This window comes from Mastomys coucha, unplaced genomic scaffold (assembly GCF_008632895.1).
Source record: "Mastomys coucha isolate ucsf_1 unplaced genomic scaffold, UCSF_Mcou_1 pScaffold21, whole genome shotgun sequence".
Lineage (NCBI taxonomy): Eukaryota > Metazoa > Chordata > Mammalia > Rodentia > Muridae > Mastomys > Mastomys coucha.
Genome location: NW_022196904.1, coordinates 49,144,581 through 49,172,118, shown reverse-complemented (window position 1 = coordinate 49,172,118; position 27,538 = coordinate 49,144,581). Strand labels below are relative to the sequence as shown.

The following is a 27,538-nucleotide window of genomic DNA, read 5'->3' as shown; positions in this document are numbered from 1 at the left end:
GATCTACAAATGTACAGGCCCTTGATTGTGAGATGTCTGCCCTAGGTGTGACTTTGCTGCACTAGCAGGTTGCAAACAGAAGTAAAGATTATATACCTGTCAGGAAATGGGTCTGGATAAGGGTGATTATTTAGTAGAGACAAGAAAAGCAGGTCAAAGGAGAAACTGGGTAAAGGTGGGTACACTGAATAAAAGGCCCAATAAACCTGTGGGTTCCTTCATGGAGTTATGGGTGCAGGCCAGGTCACCTCCCAGCCAGTGAGAGACAGCCAGAGCCCCCAGATCTCTGGGATTGCTCTTTTCTGGAGTTTCTCACCCTGCTCCTCTCTGCATGCTTCCCGCTCTACCTCCCCTGGCCTGGCCTTGCACTACCTAATTCTGTTTCCAAAGACTAGCAACTCTTTATTGTAGTAATGTTCATTGTACACCGCACATACTTACAGTTGGCCCTGTATTTTCCAGTGTTGAGTGCAGGAGCAAGTTGTTCATTCTCCAAATCCTACATTTACCTTCCCTACTCTCCACCTATTTTGTGAACTTATGAGAGAGGATCTGGCTTTATTTGTGATTATGTTTCTTTCCTCCATAAATTTGAGTTTTATATAATTTGGAGCTCTGTTATTAGGGATATGTCATTCAGGACTATCATGCACTCCTAATAGATTGACCCCTTTATATTGTAAGCTAACTGTATGTTCTTAACTCTACCTTGCTCAATACTAATATCTCTTTAGCAGTCCTACACATATCATTTTCCAACATTCTACTTACTCGTCTCTTTATTCTTCACTGGCCTGTACATTTGTTTTTCATAAATTCATTTTGAAATCCTTTTTATTAAACCCTTTTATCCACTTAATTTCAAAATAATTGTTGACATAATTGCTTTAAGAAGCTGTCTTGTTATTCCTTCCCTTCTGTCCTTTCCCCTCCTCTCATTCCATTTTCTTTTCTTTTCAAAATACAGTCTCATTATGTAGCTCAGGCTATCCTTAAAATTATAAACCTCCTGTCTCAGATTCCTAAGCTCTGGTATTACAGCAAACTCCACCATGATTGGCCTGTTACTTCTTTTCTGTCTACCAGTCCCTTGTTCCTTGTCTGCTACCTTTTTAGTCAGTCTTTATAAGGAGACATATACGTCAAACAATTGTTAGATTTTCAGTGTACATTTTCCTTTTTAAAAAGTTATACTTCTTTTTACTGTAATTAATTTTAATTTTCAGTTTATTCCACATCTACAATTTTCTCTTTAAGCCTCAGTTCAAATATTGTACCACTTGGTAACTACTAGAGCCTCATTTTAACTTAGAAAAATGTAGTTATGACACTACACAGTTCAATATGAAATTAGAGACTACACAGAATACATATATTTATAGAAGAGGATTTGTTAGACTGGCTAACAGTCATGGTGCTAAAAATTCACAAAGGTTGTCAATAGATAATTCAGCAAAAATATAAGAAGCCAGGTAATGAAAGGATCTCTAAAGTGATCTTAGTCTGGATACCTATTAGCGGTATGCTAGGGAGCCTGCAACCTGATGTCTGTCTATGCTGGTAATGGCAGAAACCGTCTACAGTGGTAAAGGTAGAAAAGTGCACCTGCTTTCGTAAGTGCAAGTTACAGCTAACTGCCCCTTCCACTTCCTTTTTAGTCCAATATCAGAGGACCCATTGCTTGAGTACCCGGTGAGTGTGTTGGATAGCTAAGGAGGGGAACACATGGTAGAGCTCACTTAATAAACCAGGAGTTCCCTTCTAGGGCATGTCCCAGTGATTTAAGGACCTCCCACCAGACCCCACATTCCCCCTACCTCTATACCTGCTCAAGAAGCAATCAGAACATAGTTCATAGCATGTTTTCACATACAATGCAGGGAAGACAAGACATTACAATGAGAACTAGAGTATGCCCAAGGCAGGGAGAAAAAGGCATGGCATGGACAGCCCAGCTAATTTGAATGAGCAAGGATTCATTAGGCAATTATTACAGAACTTGGGAGAATTACCCTACTCTGAAGAATTCAGGCTCTACTCTGAAAGAGCTAATAATGGCTTAAGACAGGGGACACGGCTCAGCAGGACAGCCAGATTGCAGTGCTAAGCATGAGAGAGAAACAGGACCTTGAGCAGAGGCAGATAACTGGAATATAGGAGTGGAACTGGGATATTGGTGGTGTGGGGCAGGGGATGGGGGACTTAAAACCTCAGACAGGTGAGATCTGTGATGATAGAGTGCTTCGGACCTTGAAAACAGAGTTGGCCGTTCTGGGGATTAGTCACTCAAGTACTGGCTGCTCTCAAAAGTCGTAAAGAGAAGGTGGGTTTGCTTTTAAACATATACTCAGGATGTCAGGGACCAATATTAATATAAAACTAAACAGAGATCTTATATACGATGGGCAGAGGTGGCACATTAAGGTTTTATTTTAAATGGTTTGGCATATTTTGCCTCCATATATGCATGTGCATTACCTGCATGTTTGGTACCCACGGAAGTTAGAAGAGAGCATTATATCCCCTAGATATAGTGTTACTGACAGGTGCAAGCTATCATGGGGGTGCTGGGAATTTAACCCTGGTCCTCTGCAAGAACAGAGTGATCTTAACCATGCAGAAATCTCTCTAGCTCCACAATGACTTATATTACATTTTCAAGTAATTAATTCCATCTAGACGTAAAGTTGTGGTTCTCCTGCCTCAGTCTGAGGGGTACCAAGATTACAGATGTCCACCATTACACCTGGCTCAGTTATATTGCATATAACTATTCTTACTATGTGTATAATGATGATTAACTATAAGGAATGATACCCTGGCTTTTTTTCCTGGGGAATTGTTTCTTGATTCAGTACTATGTTAGATCAAGAACTGCAGGAAGTTTATAGAAACTGGTTCAAGTTCAGTAGACTTACTTGAAATAGCCTTGGAACAACATGAGGGAACATGAAAGCAGCAGGATTGGTTGGAGAAGCATGGCGATAGCTCATATTCCTACCAGGTCCTATGCTGTTCAGAATGGAGGCTGAGAGTAAGGCCTTGATATACCTATGTGGCCTCAAGTGGGGTAGAGCTGTGCCGAGAAAGAAACCTGAGCAGTCAGGAGGAGCTCTGGGTGGCACATTATATCATCTATAGTGAAAGCTCAAATTTTCTTTGGAGTTCCATCCCATACCACTCTATGAAGTATCGGGATGGAACCCGGGCTCTCATGAATGGCAGGAAGAATCCTCTACCACTGTACTCTTTCTACCCAGACCCTCAATTTTTCACCAGTCTTTATTTTTTCTATATAGGATGTTCTGTGCTTGAATAATGAGTATAACATACATTTTACATTGTTGACGGTACTTACTTCAACTGCAAACACTTCAAAAGAAGAGTTGACAGTTGAGGGTTACCATTTTGGGTTGCAGGCTGGGAACAGATTCAGTTTTGTGGCACTCATATCTATTTGGTGGAAACGCTATGCTGTTTAAACTGTTTAAACTGATGAGGCTCTAAAAGTCGATGTTTACAGAGATACAAACCTTATAGATCCAGTGAATTTGATGAGCAAGACCACAAACATGTCCAATAAAGTGTACTTCTTTCTAGAGTAGTCTCATTTCCCCCTTTATTCTCCTTCTTTTTCTGAGATGGCCTCAAGTGAGAATCCTCTGGTCTCAGTGTCCTACATAGATGGGACCATAGACACACAACACCCCATTCCCAGATTTTTTTAAAATTAAATTTATTGAATTTAACTTTTGACAACATGACAGATGTATTAAGTAGATTCTAATTGCCATAAGCCATGCTAAGTTTCCCTTTTACCCCTAGAGCCCTTCTTCCTCCCTGCTAGTTCCTTTCCCATAGGCATGTCTTTTTTTTTTTTTTTTCTACCCATTTAGTTTCATTAGAATCCTCTGTGTGACCCTGGGTTTGAAATAATACATACACTAAGGTTTTAATTGTCATATCTCCCAGCTCTAATGGCCTTACATCCAGATTTTAGGGGCCATATACCCACTGCCATACAGCCTCACACCAAGGTTTTAAGGATCACGCACCCACTGCAGTAAGGCTCCAATGCATTGTAATTTGCTTCTTGCTTTAGAAAATATGTTGTGCATAGCAAGTGCCAGCTTTGTACTGGGGATTAATAATGTTGTACTTGGTATCTAACATGCAGAAAGACTATTCACGGCACTTCTCTCAGTGGATTCCATGTTTTGGATCTGTGAGACCTCTGGTATTTCCTTAAATGGTTATTTCCTAATTTCACTGACATTCCAAATGTTTCCAAATTTGTAGCACTCTTACCAGGAATATCTTAAATGAACATAACTGGATATTTTCTTCAAATTTAGTCCCTAAAGTTGGGCTGGGAGATGGCTCCTCAGGTAAATCACTTGTCGTGCAAGCACAAGGATGAGAGTTCGGATCCCCAGAACTCACTTAAAAGCTGTGTGGGAGTGTGGGCCCTGACTGGACACATAACATATGGAGATGGAACTGCCAGAGCAAGATGGCTAGCTAGACTACCCCAAAGCTGGAGTTAAATGTTCAGTGAGATTCTGCCTCAACACATAAGGTAGAGAATAATAGACAATAATCCACATCAACCTTGAATCTACACACTTTCACAACTGTGTTGTGAACCTGTATGCACATGTGCTATACATGTGTGAAAATGCATGTACACACATGCACACCACATACATATGAAAGAAATGAGTCCATCAAACTGGATTTACTGGGTCAAAGAGGAGTGGGCTTAAGCGTCTTAGCAGTCAGGATGTTCTTGATAAAATATATGAGTGTTCAATTAGTCCAGTCTTTGGACAAATAGTGATTTCATATTTGTTATTCATGGTGATTTGCATAATATACCTTTTTTTTAACCATGAAATTAAACCTTTCAGTTTTAAACTCTTAATACACAAATACTAAACTGTTTTTAATGCCAATGCTTTCCTCTTTGGAGCTTTTACTGTTACTTTTCAGTTAATACCCATCCTTCTTGTTCGATTTACTCAGCAAATAAGCTGCCCAGGAATTGATTGATGATGACATTCTAGGACCAGGTCAGGGAAGTGTCCTTATCATGGTGTCTCTTGCTTTCTAGCAGTTTGGAGCCACAGGTGTACTAGAGGCTTCTAATACCAGAGGCATCTAAAAGTCCTACATAGTAGGACTGAACAGGATTGAGAGATCCAGAAGAAGCGGATGAACCACTGAGGTTGAGCCAGGTGCAGTCAAAGGCAGAGTGCACAGGGCCAAGGGAGGAAGTTAGGGTTAGGAGCCAAAAGACAGGCAAGACCTCAGGAACTTCCCCAAATGCCTAAGATGTCACCTTCGGATTTTCTCTACCTATACTATGGCTTTCAATTCAAAAATTTCAAGTTTATTTTATTGGAGATATGTGTATAGCTGGAGTGACACAACAGGGACCGAGTTAGGAGAGCTGCTGCCTTTGATCCTGCATTGCTAGTGCAAAAATTGCCTCTCACTAACTTCTGTCAGCCCCATCTCATAGCACCCGAGTGTCCCTGCCAGCTCTATCAAGAAGAGTAGTGTGGGGAGCAGGGAAAGCCCCCAGTGGATGAAGTCCTTAGTGAATGTGCACTGGTAACATCGGCTCAGACATGCCAAGGACCAGAGCCAGATGGAAAAGGCAAAGCTCTCCCTTCTGATCCATCTATGGATGTTGACAGTGTATATCAAAAATGCCTACCACAGCTTCCTGCTCGATGGATGTTTATAGACTACAGACCACTCCCCTATAGAGACTTCCTCCTAATTTACCTAAACCCGTCTCCTTGGTCCAGCTGTATGCCATAAACCCTGCCTCCTTGTTTATCTGGGTGCAATAGACCTGTATCTCTCTTCAACTCTGTGTAATAAACATACTGTGCTTCTGGGTGACAATGCTTCTCCATCAGAGAGCTCACTCCATCAGACGGCAGTCTCTTTCTCTGTCTCCCTGCCTCCCTGTCTGTCCTGTGACTATCTGTCATTTCTTCATTCATTTACCAAGCTTGTCAGGGCAAATCAGCCTGTGTCTAGTACTACAGAAAAGATATCCCTCCACACACAGTTTCCTCGTAGCTTCCACTCTGAGGAATGAAGAACATTCTGTTTGACAAGAACCATATTTAGTGGGTAGTTCTTTCCCAAATCATCATCCTCTGTGCCTCTGCATTGCAGTCTAAAGAGACAGCTACTACCCACTGTATGAGCCTGAGACAGACTCTCTTCACTTCCTATCTTAAGTGTGGGACAGGATGGGCACTACATGGGGGATGGGTTAACATTGTCATTGATATATTAGAGTTTGTCATTAGAGTTTTAATCATTTCCTTTCCCCCTTTCCTTCCGGAAGAAGGAGAAATGATGGCTCATCAGATAAAAGCCTGACGGTAGCTACTCAAAACGTTTAAGAGTTTGGTTGGCAGAGTGTGGCTGTTGCCTATGGCCTGGTGCAAGGAGATTGGGATAACAGGTCACTTGGTGGCCCCGTCCTGTATATCACAGTATTGTTTTCTTTGGTATCTGAAAGGACTTGCATGAGAAAGTGTCCCCACAGTATTCAGAACACTCTCACTTAATGCCACCACCACGATCTTCACATAATAGTGGCACCAGACACTCTGGTTGCAAAGTGGGGGCTGTTTATTGCCTGTGATGATGTAAGCAAGAAATACACGCAACACTGGAGCTGTTCAACCCATGAGGTGAGCTTTATGAAATGCCTGTGTAGATGTGAGTGGGGGCAAAAACTTCACATGCGTTTTTCTCAAGGTTTCACTTTCTGTTCGCTGTTGGTAATGTTGGAAGCCAATGGAGGAATTTGCCTCAAAGGCCACATGTCCTTCCCTCTGCCTTCTTCCCTCCCTGTCCTGTGTCCACACCCACCACAGCTACCCTAGGCCTCACTGGACTAACCACATATTTATGCCTGCTGGCAGAAAGTGAGGGTCATGTGTGTTGAAGAAACAATGCACATTGCTTTTCATTACAAAATGAGATGAAAAAATAAATCTAGACACACTTTTCAAGTGTCACTCTTCTTTAAACTTTATATATAGATAGATAAAGATATGTGTTTTTATTTTCCATAAGTATACTCTACTTAGAACTTTTAAAAAATAAACTTTCTTTTTTTGGTACCTCTGGTTTCCTATATATGTCTTGGAAACATTTAAAAAATACATCTTTCTAGAACTCTTCTGTGCAAATAATAAACATAAATAATATTAACATTTGTTACATAATAATAAAAGGCTATTTCAAGGATTTCTTTGTCACCACAATTGGCTGTGGTCCTTTCGAGGAGATACTAAAAGTAGCCTGTGACTTGTCCCTGTAAGTTGTGCAGGTCCTGCTCTGGCTGAGGTGGGTTGGACAGGAACTCACCATCCTGCTTTTCCATTTGTAAACTACTTCTGGACAATTGCAAGACACTTCCCAGCCCACTGGCCAGTGACAGAGAGGAGATCCAGTTTAGTGAGCCAAAGCTGGGCAGATGGAAGAGTGACGACAGAGGGGCCGTCTGACCAGCACTGGTGGACTTCCCCTTGGAATCCCCAGGACACTCTTCTGAAATCGCCTCTCTGGGCATGGAGGACCCAGAGGCCTGAGAGCCAAATCCTTCCAGCAAGGTGTTCTCTCTTAATGGCATATTTGCATCCACTGCACTGGGCTCCCCACTGGCCTCTGGAGAACAGGCCAGCTGCTGTGTGAACTGGGAAGCTTGAGAGGCATAATCTCTAGGGAGAGTTTCAAAAGGTCCCATGGTCTTCCTTTCTGAAAGCTCAGTATCAGTGTGTCCAGGTGGTTGTCCCTGAGCAAAAGTCTCTTTGGGAGCAGTGAATTTGTTGAAGGATTTCTTGGCCAACTGGCGTCCTAGCTGGAGTTGGGTGGGGAAAAGACTTCCCTGGAGGGCTTTGAAGAACAATCTGGAAAGAAGTCACACACACACACACACACACACACACACACACACACACACACACACAAAACCCAATCAGATTCTAAACTGGACCTTGACTGAGCTTCATGAGACTCCCCCAGGTCCAAGCACAGCAAGGTCAAGGGATGTGGGTATGCTGCACTTCCTTATCTCTTGGCGAGACCAACTCAGCTACTCACCTGGGCAGCAATGCAGCAACAGGTGCGATGAGACAAGTCAAGTAGAACAAAGGGTCACCCAGTAGAGTCTGCATGGTCCAGTAAGGGTTAGATGGAGGGTAGCATGTGGCACACGAGGTGTTGTAAATCAGAGCCACGGAGAAAAACAAAAAGGTACTGAAGCCACACGCTAACCAGTTGAGCCAGGTCTAAAAGGAACCAGAGAGAAAGGGCTTTTACTTCACATTAAGAGTTAGCAACAATGTGAGTAACATGAGTTTATCAGGGGTGATTAAGGGTGTGCCTTCCGGCCCTTAGAGATGAGTCTTGTCATTGGTGGCCAGTGGGCCTTAGTGGAGCAGCTGGGACAGGAGTATGAGGGCAAGAGGAGAGAGCTAGGCAAAGGTAGAGCAGTGAAGGAGACAAGAAGGCAGGCAGATAAACAGCTGCTCAGGAAAGTCTGTGGTGGGTCCCTCTAAGCTAGCCCAGTAGGTTTGAGTAGGTGTTATTTTCCTTTCTATCACATAGGTAGGGCAACTTTACAGCCTTCTATATGTGCAAAACACCTACTGGGAAGGATGTGACCCATAATACTGGTCCCTTGTGGAGTGTGACCTTGCCCGTGGCTCTCACCCAGGTTTTGGTTTCAATACCCAGGTGCAGCAGGAAGGTGAACAGTGCTATTGCTGTGACAGGGGTCCCCCAGGTAAATACATCCACATCGGAGTCATAGTAGGCCTGAAAGACAGAAAGCAAAATGGCTAAGTTCTGTGTGACCGTAGATGCCAAGAGGCACCTGAGGAGAAAACCTATGCTGCGTTCCTACTTACCAGGTAGGGAATGAAAAAGCATACCAGGCTTTGGAAGGCAGCATCCACCATGTTTAACCAGAATGCTCGTGGTCTGTATTCCTGAGATACAGAAATAAAGAGGGATTACAGAGAAGGGCTTGTCTCCTCCAAGGAATTTCTGAGCATGGGATACCCTAAATACGCCAAGCCCCAGAAGACAATGTTCTGTTTCAGAAGCCAAGGAGAGCAAGGTTCCAAGATGGTGGATAAGAAACCAAAACAGATCGAAGATCGAATTTGCAATCCTCTACTACACACATGCTGCCAGAACAATCAGACCCACCATGTGTAGACCTTGGTTGGTGGTTGAGACCCTGGGAGCTCTGAGGGTACTAGTTAGTTCATATTGTTGTTCATCCTAAGGGGCTGCAAACGCCTCAGCTCCATTGGTCCTTTCTCTAACTCCTTCACTGGGGACCCTGTACTCAGTTCAATGGATGTCTGTGAGCCTCTACTTCTGTATTAGTCAGGTACTGTCAGAGCCTCTCAGGAGATAGCTATATTTAGGCTGGCTTGTCCTTCCTTCAGTCTCTGCTCCATAGTTAATCTCTGTAACTCCTTCCGTAGGTATTTTGTTCCCCCTTTTAAGAAGGAATGAAATGTCCACCTTTTGGTCTTCCTTCTTCTTGAGTTCCTTGTGGTTTGTGGGTTGTTCTTCCTGTATTCCAAACTTCTGGGCTAATAACCACTTACCAGAGAGTGCATACCGTGTTTGTTCTTTTGTGATTAGGCTACCTCACTCAGGATGATATTCTCCAGATCCATCCATTTCCCTAAGAATTTCATAAATTCATTGTTTTTAATAGCTGAGTAGTACTCCATTGTGTAGATGTACCATGCCAGGGCCAATAAGTGGGAGAGGGTGGGGTGGCAGGCATGGGGAGCAGGGAGGCAACAGGGGTTTATTCTTGTTGTTTTTGTTTGTTTGTTTGTTTGTTGGAGGGGAAACTGGGAAAGGAGAAACTTACATGTAAATAAATATCTAAAAAATAAAAAAAAGAAAATATGACTTTATTAATGAATCCATTCCACCAATGCTTATTAAAGACCTAGACACAGCACCTGGCATAAAGGATACAGAAATAAATTAAATGAACACAAAAAACAAAACAAAACAAAAACAAACAACAACAACAACAACAAAAAAGAAACCAAAACAGGCAGAGCCAGAGCTACAGGTATCTGGGTGACTGGGAACCTTTGAACCAAGAGCATGAACCTCTAGGTATAGGTCAGCAAAGTTATGAATTTGAGAAGGAGTTGGGGAGGGGTAGGAGGAATTGGAGTGGAGAAGAGGGAAGGGTAGAAATGATGTCTGTACAGTCAGTTCTCATGAAATTCCCAGAAAAAACAAACAAACAAACAAACAAATAAGACACTGCTCATTATGGAACTTTTCATCAGGATCTGGGCCCTCCTTCCACTTTGAAAAGGTTTTATGATGAAGCCTTTGAAAGACCCTTAACAATTAGCCTTAAATCTTAAAGTTAAATGTTGGTTATTTCTTAGTGAATTTTAGAATTGTCTATTTTTATTTTACGTACAGTGTTTTCTCCTGTATATGTGCAGGATGTGTGTTCACTGCTCAGAACAGTAAATATTCTTAACCACCAAGCCAACTCTCCCTCCAGTCTCTCATGAAGTTGGTGTAACTGTTTGGGAATGATTGGGAGGTATGCCCTTGGAGGAGGCATGCCCTTGGAGGAGGTATGCCCTTGGAGGAGGCATGCCCTTGGAGGAGGTATGCCCTTGGAGGAGGCATGCCCTTGGAGGAGGTATGCCCTTGGAGGAGGTATGCCCTTGGAGGAGGCATGCCCTTGGAGGAGGCATGCCCTTGGAGGAGGCATGCCCTTGGAGGAGGCATGCCCTTGGAGGAGGCATGCCCTTGGAGGAGGCATGCCCTTGGAGGAGGTATGCCCTTGAGGAGGCATGCCCTTGGAGGAGGTATGCCTGCCTGCCTATCTGCTTGCTACCATGCTCCTCACCATGTTGGCTGTGGACTCACCCTCTGAAACCTGAAGTCCCCAATAAAGTCTTTTAAAAAGTTGCCTTGGAGCCGGGTGTGGTGGCACACGCCTTTAATCCCAGCACTTGGGAGGCAGAGGCAGGCAGATTACTAAGTTCGAGGCCAGCCTGGTCTACAGAGTGAGCTCCAGGACAGCCAGTGCTACACAGAGAAACCCTATCTCGAAAAACCAAAAAAAAAAAAAAAAAAAAAAAAAAAAAAAAAAAAGTAACTAAAATACTGACATAACATAACAGGGGATGGGATAGAGGGTTTGTGGAGGGAAAACTGGGAAAGGGGATAACATTTGAAATGTAAATAAATAAATAATCCAATAGAAAAATGAAGCTTGCTCAAAAAAACAAAAAACAAAAAACAAACAAACAAACAAAAACCAAAAAACAAAAAGAAAAAAGAAAAATGAAAAGAAAACCAGACATAGGTATTAAGTTATAACAATGCCAAGCACATTATGAGAACTCTATACCCATGGCAAAATGGTCCTGATACAGACAAACAGAGTATTCCAGTACCTAGATAACACAAATCTATATTTAAAGAAGCAACCAGGACCCCACAATCCATCCCCTCAACAGCAGCCCAGTAAGTCCTCAAGTAGCTGCCAGAGGCTTTGATTGCCTGCATGGTATACACAGGAGATAGGAGGAGCACTTACCACCACTTGAAGGAAATGCTGGTGGCATTCTCATGGGTCACCTTACTCCTCACAACAAGTTAACAGTGTCTTGTCTCCTGGCTGGCTGAGGACAGTAAGCCAGCTAGGATAGGAATCCTAGCAAGACCACGGGTACAACATAGAATCCCCTTTGTCCCCCAACAGACTGCTTTCGAAGCTGCGAAGCCTTTTCCCATGAGAACTTACTGTCAGCAAGAGTAGCCATAAGAAGGTAACTTGAAGCAAAGACATTCTGGCTCTGACATACAGAAGAAGCAATAGGGTGCACACATCAAAACTAAACTGTCCAAAGAGAAGCATACATGGTTTACTTTAAGGGCTGGCTGGGACAACTGGCCATCAGTTTGTTAAACGTGCTGTCTGTCTGCTCACTGAGTGTTTTCCCTGTGAGTCTGTTGCTTAATTCCTGTTGAAAGTGACACTTTAAAGAAAATGTTTTTTTTTTTTCCTTTAATTTTGCCTGCTTTAGAGAAATTGTGTGACACCTGTGACCAAGGCAGATTTGCTGAAGATTTTTCTGAAGATAGCGGAGGTGGAGACTGTTTGTACTCGGCATACTTGAACGTATCTGCTTTTATGAATGAAAGCAATGGCTTTCATTTAGGATGCCCCCACCCCACCCCCCTTGTAGTAAATCTTGGTTCCCATAGTAGCATTTGAGGGAGGTGATGGAAACTTCAGGAAGTGAAGCTTAGTAGGAGGTCCTGAGGTCACTGTGGCCATGGTGCTGGATGGATGAGGAGGTCCTGGTGGTTTCCTCTTTGCTTTCTGGTTCCTGACATGAGCAGTTTGCTCCAGGATATGTTTCTCACCATTGTCCCATGATCAGGCACTGTCACCAGAAGCACAATTGGAACTGCTCTATCCTAGACTGCAAGTGCCAGAACCCTGTGAGCAAACAACCTTTGTCTCTTGTAAGTTAATCATCTCAGGTGTTTTGTTATAGCAGTGCAAAGCTAACACAATGTATTACAGAGCCTAGCAGACAGCATCCATTCTACAACTTCAATTTTTTTTCCCAGGGGTGTCTCTTAGTAGGGATTTGGGAGAATTTTACTTTCTGGAAGGTTGAAGAGGAGAATGGAGGGCCAGGAGACACGGAGCTTACCTCCATGTTTTGGCCACTCTTGTAAAGTTGTGGCTCTCTCAGCAACATGTCAGCTGGAACATCTTTATCCAGCACCCCAGTCACCAGCTGGGGAAGTGATGAGAAGAGCAGATTAAAGAAAATCAGATACCACTGATCAATCATGGCAGATGCAGAAAAGCCACAGTAAAACTGGAACCAAAACAAGAGACCCACAAACATCTGCAAGAGAGAACAGAGGCATTAACAACAGTTTTTGTTTGTCTGTTTGTTTGTTAGTTTTGTTTTGTTTTTGCTGTCCCTACAGAGACTCATCTGAAGGACCCAAGATCCTTGTAGAAATTTTCTGTAGGTTAAGTGGCTAGGCAGTGACTTCTTCCCAAAAGGCAGCCCTAACCTCCAGCCTTGTTGTTAGCCTGCCTCATGTCTTCTTCTTCCACAACCTCCCGTCTTCAAGAGACTTGCAAATGGAATCTGAAATTCCCAGGAACATCTCAGATTGAGATGAAGTCTTTTTGGAGATGATCAATGTTAAACAATCAAGGTGTGACTGGGGCTTTTGATGGCTCACTTTCCAAGAGGGCCTGTGACTTGTTCCTTTGGGCCTTCGTTTTCCTATGTTCCCAAACAACTAACCTAGGATATATCTCTGAGCCCATGTCCTCTTGTTTTTCCCCCATTTTCTTTCTGTTTTATTTTTTCCTCTCTTATTTGGGAGGAGGGCAAGGTTTAACTATGTAACTACTAGCCTTGATTTCATGATCCTCCCATCTTTACTTTCTTTTTGAAAAGGAAGAGTGGAAAAGCATCAACAACTCCCATAAGAGGAAGGCACACATAAGTGCAAGGCCAAGACAAAGATGTTAAGAAGCAGAAAGCCTGAATAACCTGCTCAACCATGCTGGGGGCTAGGGAGGTCTTTCCACTTTCACTGGGTCAGGGTGTCAGTGGGTGGGCTGCATGTACATGGGGAGCATGGCAGTCTGATGACCAATGGAAAACACTGGGTCCAGATCTTAAATGTCTCCCAGAGGCCCCTGAGTTAAAGCTTGTTTCCCAGATAGCAGAGCTATTTGTAGTAGTGGTGGGCCTAATGAAAGGAAGTCAGTGAAGGCATGTCCTTAAACAGAGTACTGGAAACCCAATTCCCTCTGCCTCTCTGAGAACCACGGGGTAAGCATCTTTATTCCCATCATGATGAACTGCCTCATTGTAAACCCAAAGGAAACAGGGCCAAGTGTCTATGGGCAGAAACCTCTAACACCGTCAACCAAAATAAAAACCATTTCCTTTATAACTTACTTATTTTAGTTATTATAGTACAGTGATACAAACCCAACATATAATGTATTTTCAGACTCACTGTGTAATCTGGCACAGATCATATCACCTTCTCTACTTCAGATTCCCTGTCCATGACATGGCCATATCATGAGACCTACATGGGGCTGGGGGTGGGGGATGTTGAGAATTAAAGGATCTGACACCTTTAAAGAACTCATTAGATCGCTGGAATACTGTGGCTCTTGTCAGAGGCATACTCTTCCTCTGACAAGAGTTAAATGTCCTCATTTCCTTCTTTGAGGCTCAAAGTCAAAGTCCTCTTAACATTTACAGAAATGAGATATGAAAACACTTGATCAGAGTATGAGTAACAAATCCAACTTGTTCAAACACATAAAGATCTTGGCTTAAGGTGCAGGGGTCCAGTCTCCAAAGGAGATGTGGTAGAGTGGATGAATATTCCACTGAGCCCAGTGAGGACTGGGTCTGGGTTCTGGAGCTACAGCTCTTCGTAGCTCTTGAAAGAGTTGCTTTATGTCTCTAGCTCTTGGCACAGCTACTTTTCCTCTCTCTGGGCTTTAGTTTCTTGCCTTGAAAATGGCTTCTGAGGATCAGAAGAAATGCTAGTCCATGTGGGTGGAAGCTATGACTAAATCCCCCAAGTACTGTTTTAATCTATGACTTAAGTTTCCTAATATGCAACCTTCCCCCCTTCGCCAACCACTGACAGTCTTGGGCTTTTCATTGATTTTTCTCCCCTGCCTTCTGCCCACAGCTCACTCTTGCTCACTCACCGTGGGCTCAGCCTTATGAGTCATAGTAGAGCAAATGGAGTCAACGGGAACAGGAAGAAAAATACCTAGATAATTAAGAGCCTCCTCTCATCGTACCAAAGAGCTTTATTCCCAAAGCTCTGTTACTATGGAAACTGTTCTTCTCTGCTCTTTGTTGGAAAGGCCAATTTATTCTTAAAATTAATGACTCTCTCCTGTGAGGACTGATTACCCTTGAACTCCTCACGTGGATAAATGCTCTTAACAAAGCCCTGCATCTTACAGGAAGGAAAACAGGCTAATTCTCCTCCCGGTGTTCTCCAACAAAGGCAGGCTTCACATGGTGGGCAGAAGGAGAGTGTACACACCTTAGGCTGCCACTTTGGCTTCTATTTACCTCTATAATGTTGGAAAGCTTGAAGTATGCTATTCCCACTACCTTCTCAATTTGGCAAACCTGAATTGGGAATTATAGAAATAAGCTAGCTTAATTCCTAGTTTTTTGGGGGGGAGATTAAAAGAAATTATAGCCCAAAGATGCCAAACAGACATGGTCTACAACTTATGAGGCCTCGATTTTGTAATTTTTTTAAAGTTTTTGATGCAGGGGTGAAAGCAATATGCATTCCACCTAAATTTTGAATTTTGAGTTGGTTCTCTGACTGGGTTTTATTCTCTCATAAAATGATAGATAGTGGCTTTGAGCCAAAGCTCCCAGCTGTCTAAAAGGTAACAGTGCTCCAGTGTGCTGTGCCACTAAGCTATGACAGTAGATGATCTAAGTGGACTGAATTTCAACTTGTGATGGGTTGTTATCAAGACAACAAAACCCTACTATCGGTTGAGAAGCAATGTGCTTAAGATGCCACCACAAGGACTAAAGGAAATGAGCCTGCATTCCATTCTAGCCTACTCCACAGAGGTCATTCACTTCTGCAGAGGGAGTTGGGAAACTCTAGGCTCTGGGTATCTGAGGTCTCACCACGCTGGCAACTCAATACTGGCTTACAAAGAAAGGAGAAATGAACTCACAAGGTCAGAAACAGCACAACTTTTTTTTTTTTTTTTTGGATGTGGTCCCAGGCAGAGCTTAACTCATTTAATTTCCAAATCTACTCAATTAGACATGTCTTGATTGGTTCTGAGCATCTTGTATTCATTTGTTAGAAGACATTTTGGTAATCAGGCGAGTGGGTGGGTGGGAGAGGTTAGGAAAGGAAAATGTGTTCAGCCTGAAGAATGAACAGTTAAGAACACAAAAGAGCTGTACTGACATCAGCTTAGAGTTAGCACGAAGGTTTTCATACAGAATTAAAAAAAAACCTTTTAATTTATTTTATTCTTTTTCAGAAGAGCGCAAGATACTCTTGATACTGGAACTCTGGTACCTAGACAGTGAGATTTATGGGACAAGCTTAGATTTGCATTTATCCCAAGAGTTTAGTTTGTCTCTTTGTTGGTTCACTAAGCCTCAAGCTGCCAGAGGCAGAGCCAAGAGAGCAGCAGTTTAACAGCCCCTCGGGGAGAATGTCTAGAAATCTTACAAGTGAGTCAGAGTTCTGTGGTGATTCTGTGGGCCATCCTGGAGGCCTATGAAGTATGAAGGAACTAAGATTAAACATGAGGGACCATGTGGGAGGGATCAGAAAGGGCTAGGTATTCAAAGCCCCTAAAAAGACACAAACATTCAGAGCACATCTGGCCTAGGAGGAGTCTTCCCTTAATGGAGCTTTCTATTAAGCCAGAGAGAAAAGTATCTATCTACTCTTAGCATAAAAAGATGTGCAAGCCCCCTTTTCAAGGGGGGTTCAAGGCCACTAGGCGATTTGTACAAGGCCTTATTTGAGTGTGTCTCTGATAGACACAATTCAATGCCTGAACTACAGTGCAAGACTAAGTAATTTTCTGAATACAGGGCCACTGAATACTCTTTTCTTTAACCTTCCTGGCCTACAGCAGAGAAATCAGTTTCCTACTGTGGACACGCCTGTGAAACACCCCTATAAAACACATGCAGAGAGGCTGAAAACTCAAGAATAGAATTAGATGTCAGATAGGGACAGATTTAACAACCTCCTTTCTGTTCAATCACTTGGAAACTACTGGCTTTGTCATTGTGCTACTTTTCAAATTCATATATGAACAGTCTTGTTTGTCTGTTTCTTAGAACATTCTTCCTTAAAAATGCAGCTGTTTTCATTTCCCATGAGTTAGTCTTCAAATATTATAGGGTACAAGGGAAGGCTAAGATCACAGACAAACCCAAAACAGTGGGGCAGCCAGGAGACTCTGCTGGTTTGGGAAGGCAGAAATCCTACAAACTGTAAAACTATAAAGATCCATGTCAAATACATACTGTGTTTTTGTAGAAGAAATACAGCACCATATTGGCCAGTCTGGAGTAGCACCAATGTCCATGGACGATTAAAAGTCTCTCCAGGTATCGGAATCTTGGCACTGCAAAGTCACTTGCCATCACAGCCTTGAAAAGGAAAGTACTTCTTGTCATGTTAATGCCCCACTTGGCATGGAACAAATACAAAGCAAAGAAAACAGGAAAAGAAAAAAAAAAATCCAGTCTCACACAGTACTAAATGTGGCTTTGTCTTATTAAATCCTCCAATTAAAAAGAAAAATCATTCAATAATCCCTGTTGCTCATGAATAGCACTTTCTAGAACTATTTAAAGCCTCAAACATATTATATGTATGATTAATGAGTTTACACGGGTTTCTAATATACTTTTCTAACAAGCCACAAAACATAGAGATGTATGGAGTCCCCCTCATCCCACTTTTCTCCAATGCCAGTGGTATTTTTCTCTCTACTGTACCCCACATTTCAAAGATGAGCTAAAGCTGACCCACCAATGGGTATCAGGCAGACATCTAGACATCCTCAGAGTCGTATTTTGGACACCTTTTTCAGGAGAATAAACAGTACTTATGGAATGACAAGAAAAAAGACTTCTACATGTTTGGCACTCATGCACTTTGTTCCCAGATATCATCTTCTCAGGTGCTAGGATATGCAGATGGGGAGCGAGTGTACAGGTATGAAGGGCAGGTATCGCGGAAGTCTACTCTCAGCGCTTTCCTTTCCCTCCTGCTGTCTTCAACACTGTTCACTCACGAAATTGAGACTTCATATTTGATTTTCTTTTGTCTCCTCACAAAGCCTCCCATACACCATGGATATGGAGAAGCTCAAGAGATTTTTCATAGTTGCTAGTTTTCTCTATTTCCCCTAAGGAAAGGCTAATGAGGAGAATACTTGTCAATCCCATATGCAAAGAGACCCAACAAAGAAATCTTTTACATGGAAGACCTTGATGGTGAGTACTTAGTGAGGAGACTTAGATGTTACCGCTGTTCCTAGGCTTGATGCAAATACCTAATTCCCCATCCATAAGACTTGTGACTTGAATCTTGTGAGCAGTGCTGGAAACAGTTAGGCCTATAGGCCAGATAGCTTTGAGCAAGCAAACTTCTAGGGAGGATGTGGCTGAATACTTTTGTATGTACTTCAAGTGACACATAATGAAGGATCTATTATGCAAGATGGCCACACCTCTTCTGCCCTGTTTCTAGTATGTTATTCCAGTAGGTGAGGGGCCACTGTCCTGAGCTTTTCTTGTTATATATGGGTATGAAAAATCTAGGCTGAGTCTCTATGGATAAGTCAGGCTAGGTCACCAGCCTAGCCACTGTGGGACAGACACCTCAGGTCGGGAGCTGGAGTGGACAGCAGAGCTTCTGTGCCTCAGACATTCAGTCTCTGTGGACTCCTCTGGCCATCTCATTGGGCAACAGGCTGAAATCAAGCTCTGACAGAGGCAGACATAAAGTCAGCACAGCTTCTACCACCTCAGCTCTAGCAGGACAGCTGGGGAAGCTTAGAGCATTGATATAGGCTGTTTCTACATAGGAGCAGACACTGTGCCTTGGCTGGATTTATAGTGGGTAGGGAAGGTAGAAGGTTAGAGAGACAAGTGAGCTTCTTCAGGAATCTCCAGCATTTGAAGATGTTTCTAAAGACAGTCCTAAAGTCTACCCCGTGGCCTATTAATCTATTTGGTGTTCAGCACTTGAGATCTGACCTGGAATCACTATGTGTGCTAGGTAAGCTACCCACTCTTGAGCTGCGTCCACCTCTCCTTTGCAATGACAGTCCCCCTTCTGGTGAGTTTCTAAACTAACTCCACTGAGGACAGTGACTAGATCTGGTGATGTCTGTTTCTAAGTCTGTGTCAGACAATAGTAGAGACTCACTGATTTTTGAAAGAATGACTAATGGGGTCAATGACTGAAGAACCACAGAGCATATGAAGCATTTGGCTCAGAAAAGGATGTTCCATTAGGCATGCAAGTTAGCTTTCTGTATCTCTGGAACGACTCTACAGACTCAACCAAGTGTGGATGTAAAACATTCAGTAAAATATATTGAAAAGGTAGAAACTGCTCTCTCTAAACAATGTAGCATAACTACTATTTACATACTATTTCATTGCACTGAGTACAAGAAATCACCTAGTGATGATTCAAAGTATATAGATGGGTGTGTGCAGGGTTTATGCAAATGGAACAGTTTATGTGGGAGACTAATGCATCTGAATTGTGATGTTAAAGCAGCTCTCTGGATAGTGAGGGCAACTGTACTGTACTTTCAGGCCTACCATCTGGCTGCTGTTTAATACAAAGCCAGAAAATGAATGTTCTCTGCACAACTTTATATATATATAATATATATAGTTTTCTATAAATCATTTCTGATTGAATAAGTGATCTAACCTGCAAATAAATGGTGATAAACATTATGATTTTAAAAACCCACTGAATAAATTGTTTCTTAAAATCTTTACCAAGCACACATATGTGTGTGTGTTTATATAAACATATATATACATATATATATATATATGTGTGTGTGTGTGTGTGTGTGTGTATGTCTCATACTTGCTCAGATGTTAGAAGTTGATATAATGCTATATCCAGAAGCTGTACAATTTAAGTTAACTAGTGCATTCAAATTCTGTAACACTTAGAACTGAAAACAGAAACAAATGAAAAGCACAGATGGAACTACCATGGGAGTCAGGATGACTACATTTCATCTTCAGAGGGATTTTGGGTCCCAACAGTGTCATGAGGCAACTTTTATAGAGTATAGATACTGTTGAATAATAGTAAACATAAATGCCTCCAGGGATGAGCCTGGGGAGGCTATGACTCACCTTGCCTCTTGGAGTAAGAGTTTCCCAAAATATACTTGGGTTGACACAGGCAAAGATGTTTCCCACACATGGCTTTATTAATAGAATTACAATGTATCTTAGCTTCTACTAGCTTAGCAGAAGGTGAGCACTGGCCCATACTGAAGGCAAATCCTTTAGCTTCATCAGAGGCCAGAAACAGGCTGGGAAAACTTGTGCTATAATGGGATAAGAAGGTCATTTGGTCCTACAGGACAGCCCAAACGGTTTTTACCTGCATGCCCTCCTGGCCTGAGATCCCCACACCTACGTCTGCCACCTGGATCATGCTGACATCATTGGCGCCATCACCTAAAAACAACACAGGCAGGAAGAATCATTGATTTTGAAATGCACAGAAGCACACACACACACACACACACACACACACACACGTTGAGCTTATGGGGCCCCTGCTGGACTGAGTTCTGTGAGAAAGATCAGGGAAAGGGCAGAACAACAACTTCCTGGGAAAACTTAGATAACCAATCAGAATTAGGCAACATGGAACTGCCAGTCACATCAAGCTGCCCGAGTAATCAGCTAGCATTTAGCCACCATCTTATTCAGTGGGCTCTATCCTGCCAGGATCACACAGGAAAGGTCCTTAATGTGATGTCTGCCACAATAAGAGAAGCCAACATCATCATCATCACCACTGTTGCAGTGACTCAACTCCAGGCATCAGGACCTTTCCAACTCATAGTCGCCTTAGCAATTTTCTTATTACATCAAGCAGGTTGAATTCTGTTCAGCATTTTATGCACACTGATTAACCCCCTGTGAATTAACTAATATGTACTTTTGGGTTCTTTGAGGCATAGCAAAGAAAACTTCCATTTGTTCCATCAAGTTGTTGATTGATGAATATTAAAACAAAAAGTCAGAGACCTTGACATCTTTTGGATGTCAGACACAGACATAGCCATTATAATTGAGACAACAGATGCCATTCTTAGAATTAGACTCAGAGTTACCCAAGGCAAAGCAGATATGCCAAGCTGTAAAAGTAAAAGACTATGACACACAGACATCAAGGCAACTCGTGATGTTGCTATAGGTTGGCCCTTTTATTTCTGCCTTTCCCTAGTATTAGAAATCAAACCTAGGGTTTTCACAGGTATTATGCCACTGGCTTACATCCCAAGTCCTTTCCTCACTTTATTTTGAGGCAGGGTCTCATTGAGTTTGTCATAATGGCCTTGAATTTACTATACACTCTTAAGGCTGGTTTTAAATGTGATCTTTTTGTCTCAACCTTTGTCATAGTTGAATTACCCAGGCATGACACAGGTCAGGATTAGGGTGTCTCTTCCTTGTGATTTTATTTTTCTTTATTAGGATAAGCACAACATGGATTATCTGTTAGTATTTGTTTAATTAAAATTTTGGGAATAATGGGAATCTCTCTAGCATCCCATAAGGCCCCTTTTAAAATGAATTATGATGCACAGTGGGGCTCTCTAAATCTAAACAGTGGATTCTTAAGACTGAAGCACATGGTCCAAAAATGATGTGATGTTCTAATGTGAGAGTAGCTTCTCTTTCGCTGGAGGAGATGCTACCTTCCCTCAGCTTAAGCCAGGGAAGCCATGATGGACACTCTGGTCATGTCTCCTGAGCAGGCACCCTTTTGCCCACCCTTTTGTGAGCTTTCCTTAGTGGATGCTATTTATTGATCACTGTAACTCTTAGGGTGTTCAGACTATGGCTATTAAGGTCTCATACTTAAAGCTGGATTCTTCCTAGTAGATAAAGTTTCTAAGGTGATAGGGGTAATCCTATATTCTTTCTGCAAATTATACTATAAATACATGTGTCTGACTAATTGGTAAAGATAGCATTTTCACTGAGCCTACTAGTTCCCAGGAATGGATCATATTTCTAATGGTGTTGTGATAGTTACTGCCTTTCTGGCTCCCATCAGGAAGTGGCTAAGCTTGTGCAGGAGACTATAGGCAATTTAGAAATGGAAAGAGATGCTAAGTGATCTCTACCCTGTTATTGAAGAGTTCCCCAGCCAAGAGTACCTACAAAGAAAAACAGTGTTTGATATAGTCCTTAAGTGATACAAAACTGTGCTGTATTGAAATGGATGTGTGTGCTGTCTTGGATGTATTTAATGAGATGCTTGTCTCAGAACAGTTGACAAAGTTCAGCTGAGAAGAGTCACTGGGGCTTTTGGTTGGTGCAGTCTGGAACCTTAGAACATCATAAAGCCTTGAGATCAAGATGTATGTAACAACTCAAAACCTTTGAAAAGGGCCTTTGCTATGTCAAAAGGTGCTAATACAGGACATCACCGTGGCTAGACTGTGTAAAACAAGTAGTTATCTAAAGTCCTGTCTTTGAAGAATTGGTCTACACTCCACCTTGTCTTCTTAAATTAGCAGTTGCTGATCTTATAGTACTATATGTGTCTGCTACCACAGCTTGTGGCTCTTTGATATATGCTTTATGTCTGGAGTGCTCTACTTTACCATGCTGGGCATAATATTGTAAGCAGAATAGGTGAATAGGTTTTTCTTATTTCATAGTTTTACATGGAAGAGAATCAGAAACTTGGGTCACACTGACAGGGAGTGGCTAAGTAAGACAGGTGCAGGGCCACCCTAAATACTTGCCTATGGCCAGGGTCATGGCCTTGAGCTTGCTTCTGACAAGCTTCACCACCATGCTCTTCTGCAAAGGGGTGGATCGGCAGCAGAGAACTGAGCGACATTGCTTGGCAAGGAAAAGAAATTTGTCCTCCAGGCTTTTCTCAAGGGCATAGGCCAGACTTCTTCCATCAATCACAAGGCTTGGGCTGGGGCTGGAGTTAGTGGATGCAGAGACTGGGTTGAAAGAAAACCCCACACTCAAGTTGCTTTCAGAGTTCTGCGGAGCACTTCTAGAGTTTCTGGATTGCACATAATGGAGGCATTGGTCCAGCAGGGCTGCACATGATTCCTGAAATTGACACACAACAATTTTCAGTAGGGTCATGATCCTGGTTATCTACCACAACACTCCCAGCTGAAGTCCTTCTAAGGCACTGGGCTTGTGGCTCTTCAGACCTCCAGAAAAGGAAGTGCAGCTAGAGAGAATGACTTCCTGTGGAGGAGGAGAACTACTCAGCTTCCACTGGATTGTGCTTTATTGACTATGCTAGTGTGCTGAAACTGAAATGGAGCACGTTCACCTTCATAGGTGTGGCTGCATTACTGCTCTACCTTCCATGATTAGGCTGAAGGTTCAACCTGTATGCCTCTAAGTTCTCTAGGCCTTTTACCTAAACCTTCCTGCCTCATACTGAGCCATTGACAGTGGTCCACAAAGCCTTTTCAAAGCCCTTGCTGGATCATCAGCCTGCCTATCTAGAGAAAATGTGTGTGTGTGTGTATGTGTGTGTGTGTGTGTGTGTGTGTGTGTGTGTGTGTGTGTATTTCGAGAAAGAAAGAAAAGAAGAAGCCTAATTACCTTGTTTTTCAATTATCTGTGTCCTTCCCCAAACTGGAGCTGAGTTCCAAATAGAAGGAAATTTGGATATTAATATACTTTGGGGACAGGAGCCAGAGACCAAAGAGAGTGCTCATTTCCAGGAACAAACACACCATGGAGAAGTTTGAAAGGCTCCTATCCTCATGCAGACAGACAACCCAGTGGCCTAGGGCCTAGTTTCTTACAGCACACTGTGGCCAATCAATACTTACTGAAGACTGATACATGCAGAAACTAATAAATCTGCAAAGGGATAGCCAGTGCCCTTAGGAAGACTTGGAGGAGAAGATAGGCCCCTGGACATGGCCACTGCCAGTCACAGATGGGGAACACACAGATTTGTGACTGGAGGTAGAATCCTCTGCTAGAGGAGGACATTCTGGTAACTGGGGAAGACTTAAGGAGAATGTAGATACAGAAAGCCATTAGGTTGCTGAACCTATTACAAAGCACCAACATAGCTAGTTCTCTGTGAGATGAAACAGGCTCACCCCGTCCCGTTTCAACCCTGATGCATCTGTTGTACCTGGCCAGGTTCACAGAGCAGCTGCTCATGAACTCTAAATGAAAACAGTAGCATTTGGATAGGGAAAGGAGATTATCATAATAAGGACACCAAAGGGTCGCAAATGTTTCATTTTACCCTAGAAGGTCTGACATGGTCCAAGAGACTGAGGAATTGAAAGTGGATACCAGAAAACAGGAGCTCAGGAAGAAACTCTAGGCTCTGGCTGTAGACAGGGGTGGGGTGGGGGGAAGAGCACTCCCAATGCTCAGACAAGATGTGGGAACCCTCTTCCCCCCCTCTGTTTTCTCCTAATCCTTATCATATGGGTTTTGCTACACTGCCAGCAAACAGAGCCATCTAGAAATAAAGACTCAAAGGGAGTGGAACCTGCTTCTTCTCTCAGGTAGTTTGGTATCAAGACAGCAGTATAATGATTGTCTTAATCTATGTCCTACCATTACATGCAGGTGGGGTTGAGGAGGAAAAATAAAAATCAGAAAGAGGTAAAATACACCCTGGTTTTCTCACCAGAGGACATTAAAGGGAACTCTTGGGGACCTAAAAAGTACTGGAAAGATGGTAAAGGAAGACACTTTAGCTGGCCCTATAATGCTAGTCATGAATTCACGGGTTTTCTATATGCTGTGCACACATAGGTATAATCCTGTGGGGGCAGTAACACTCTGAGAATGACACTCTGGTACAGTCCCTACCCATGCTCTAAACTGACTTTCAAAGAGAAAAATATGTACATTCAAAGATGGGCACTGGAAGCAGACTAAGGCTGAGCAAATGACCCATCCTGAGTCTGAGCAGAGCCTGAAGTACAAGTCCAAAAGGATAGATCACCTGTTTCCAAAACTCCATACTCCAGAGGAATAAAAAAGGTAGGGGGAAATGGGGAGAGTCATAACATAATTCATATAAGTCACATGACAAAAGTTCAGTGCCACAAGAACCAGGAAATCCCAGCTCCAGTGGAAAAACACAATGAACAGAAGGTGAGCCTGACATTAGAATAATCTTTTTTTAAAATAAATTAATTTATTTTTTACACTCCATAATCTAACAGGGACATTAAAGCAGCCATCATAGAAAAGCTCCAAGCAAGCATTAGCATTTTGAAAATCAGTAGCATAACAGTTTGGGGAGAAAGATTGTGAGCAATCCACAGAAAAACCATATAGAAATGTGAATGTAATCCTAAATAATTCATGTAGAATCTCTGCCCTCAAGGAGGTAGACTGCAGCACCACACTCCTTAGGTGTGAATTCACACAGACTTATTTCCAAAGAGTTTAGTACAGAAAAGAGTGGGAGGGGGAGGGGAAGCTGCCTTCCTTGCAAAATGGATACAAGTAGCAAATACTAGGGCATCATGAACATGTTGGCGTGATTATACAATGTAATTAAATAAAGATACACCATGCCCTTCACTCAAAATTCACCGCTTCATTTCTAATCACAGTAAAACCATCAGATAAATATAATGATCATATGAGTCTATAAACAATTTCATCAGCCCTCTTCAAACTGCCAAGGACATGAAAGACAAAAGATAGCCTTAGAAACTGTCACAGCCAGGGACATTCAAGAGAGCGTTGACAAACAGATATAATCTGAAGTCTTAGAACAGGATGAGAGACGCCACGTAAGACAATCTTCTATAGCATGATCTTTAGTTAGAGCAGGGGTTAATATTCATTTGTGGGTATAACAAATGTGCTATGCTACCGTGAGATGCTAATTGGGGGGAAATTGGATGTGATATGAGAATGCTCCATAGACTTTCTAAACATTTTTTATAAATCTAAAATCATTTTATATGTGGAATTTATTTTTTAAAACCCTCACTATATAGACTTAGTAGTAAAGTGACAATAATAGGTAAGAGTCAGAGAGCTCGAAACACAAACACGCCAGGCTCAAACTGCTTAAAACAAGAAGGCAAAGAAATAAATCGCAATAGTAGCCACTCAGAAACATTGATTATTACACAGCAAGGGCTCAAGGACTGTGCTGATTTTATCTGAAACCGCACGTCTGGAAGGAAGTGGAATACGGCTAGTGTGCTGAATGGAAATAATTGCCATTTCAGGTGTAGTTAAGCTATTTCCCGAGGAAAACAATAGTATTTGTTGTCAGTGGGCTTGCCCTCTAGTAATTGCTTCAGACACAAAGGAAGTAGTGAGCCAAGGAAACTCAGGAAGTCCTGTCTCCTGACCCTTAAGACACAAGAACTGAACCATTCTATTTGTCAACTGAATGGCTCTTACTTTGGAGAAGAGAGAACCAGAGTCCACACAATGGAAACCAATAGAGGCTATTCCTTTTGGTTATTGGAAAAGTTAATGAAGTTAAATGAACTGAAATATTATTTAATCAGGTTGGACTCAAACTAGGAATCAGTAGCAAAAAGACAGCCTAAAAACTCAGAAGTGAAACAAAACACTCTGCAAAGATCCACAGACCTAAGAGGAAATAGAAAATATTTATAAAAACCATCATGAGCTTGAGCTGTATGTACTGAAAAACACTTCAAAATTGTGAAGTGCAGACAAATAGCACTGAGTCAAACAGTTATAATGTAGATCTTATATTAGAAAAGAAAAATGCTTGAGCACAAGAAATAAAAACAAAGAAGCACAAGAAGAGGAGGAGGAAACAAAGAAGAAAAAGAGGAAAAAGAAGAAAGCTCAGATCGTTATCAATAAAACTTCAAATACAACAAACAGGAAAAAATAAAGACAGCAAGGCAATGCAAACCTCGTTCTTGAAGAGTCAGTATAATCCATAGACTGGCATCAAAAGTAATCAAAGAACAAACACAAAATACCAATGTCATAAGTAAGAGAGGGAGGGTTACCAAAGACCCATAAACTTCAAGACAGCAAGGAGAGACTGTGAATTCGTGGCTCTCAGAGACAGGATCCTAAGGACTGGACAGCTGATGACCTGTGTGTAGAACCTAGAAGGAATCCATGAATCTCCACAGAGGCTGTTATGGCCTTAAGTTCCAGTGAAGAAGGCAGAGGAGGAGCTTTGCATAGAGGGAGGCTCAGGCTTGAATATCCTGAAGGGATTTCAAGTGGAGCTCTTGGGAGAAATCAAGAGTCTAGATCAGGGAGGGTCTGCAAGTTGACAACCTTTGCATACTTGAGGATTTAAGCAAATAAATGTGACTAGACCAGAGAAGTGCCTAGAGGCAGTTGATGAAACCAGAGAAGTTCATGCTAAATGGATCACTGCCTTGGCTCCGAATACGAGACACGTAGGACCTCACTAAAAAAACTCCAGTGATATGAAAAATAAGTTGAACCTTGCATTAATAAACCCCTCATGTACATTCTTTTGCTATTAAGAAATCCTAGATCCAACTTCTTCACCCAGGGGACATCATTCTCCACGGTCCACCTGATAAGTTTAGTTCTCATCCTTTCTCAAGGAAGCTTCTCTTTGCAATAGCTAGAGACCATTACAAAAA

The 27,538-nt window shown here is 42.3% G+C and overlaps 1 protein-coding gene across 5 annotated transcripts in view; it reads right to left on the bottom strand.

The window, feature by feature from the left end:
- Window positions 1-6,645: 6,645 nt before the first annotated feature.
- Window positions 6,646-27,538, bottom strand: part of Atp10a (ATPase phospholipid transporting 10A (putative)) — a 168,353-nt gene continuing 147,460 nt past the window's right edge. For 2 of the 5 annotated variants that reach the window (XM_031386836.1, XM_031386837.1), the window contains exons 15-22: window positions 22,691-23,015; window positions 20,302-20,378; window positions 17,172-17,297; window positions 12,780-12,980; window positions 8,949-9,029; window positions 8,752-8,856; window positions 8,140-8,327; window positions 6,646-7,946 (exon numbers count right to left, since the gene is read on the bottom strand). In XM_031386836.1, coding sequence (XP_031242696.1) covers window positions 7,328-7,946; window positions 8,140-8,327; window positions 8,752-8,856; window positions 8,949-9,029; window positions 12,780-12,980; window positions 17,172-17,297; window positions 20,302-20,378; window positions 22,691-23,015 — 1,722 coding nt within the window. In that variant the 3' untranslated portion in view covers window positions 6,646-7,327. Of the gene's footprint in view, window positions 7,947-8,139; window positions 8,328-8,751; window positions 8,857-8,948; window positions 9,030-12,779; window positions 12,981-14,121; window positions 14,207-17,171; window positions 17,298-20,301; window positions 20,379-22,690; window positions 23,016-27,538 lie in introns of those variants that run through there. The other 3 variants (XM_031386838.1, XR_004123064.1, XM_031386839.1) reach the window with 3 other exon arrangements.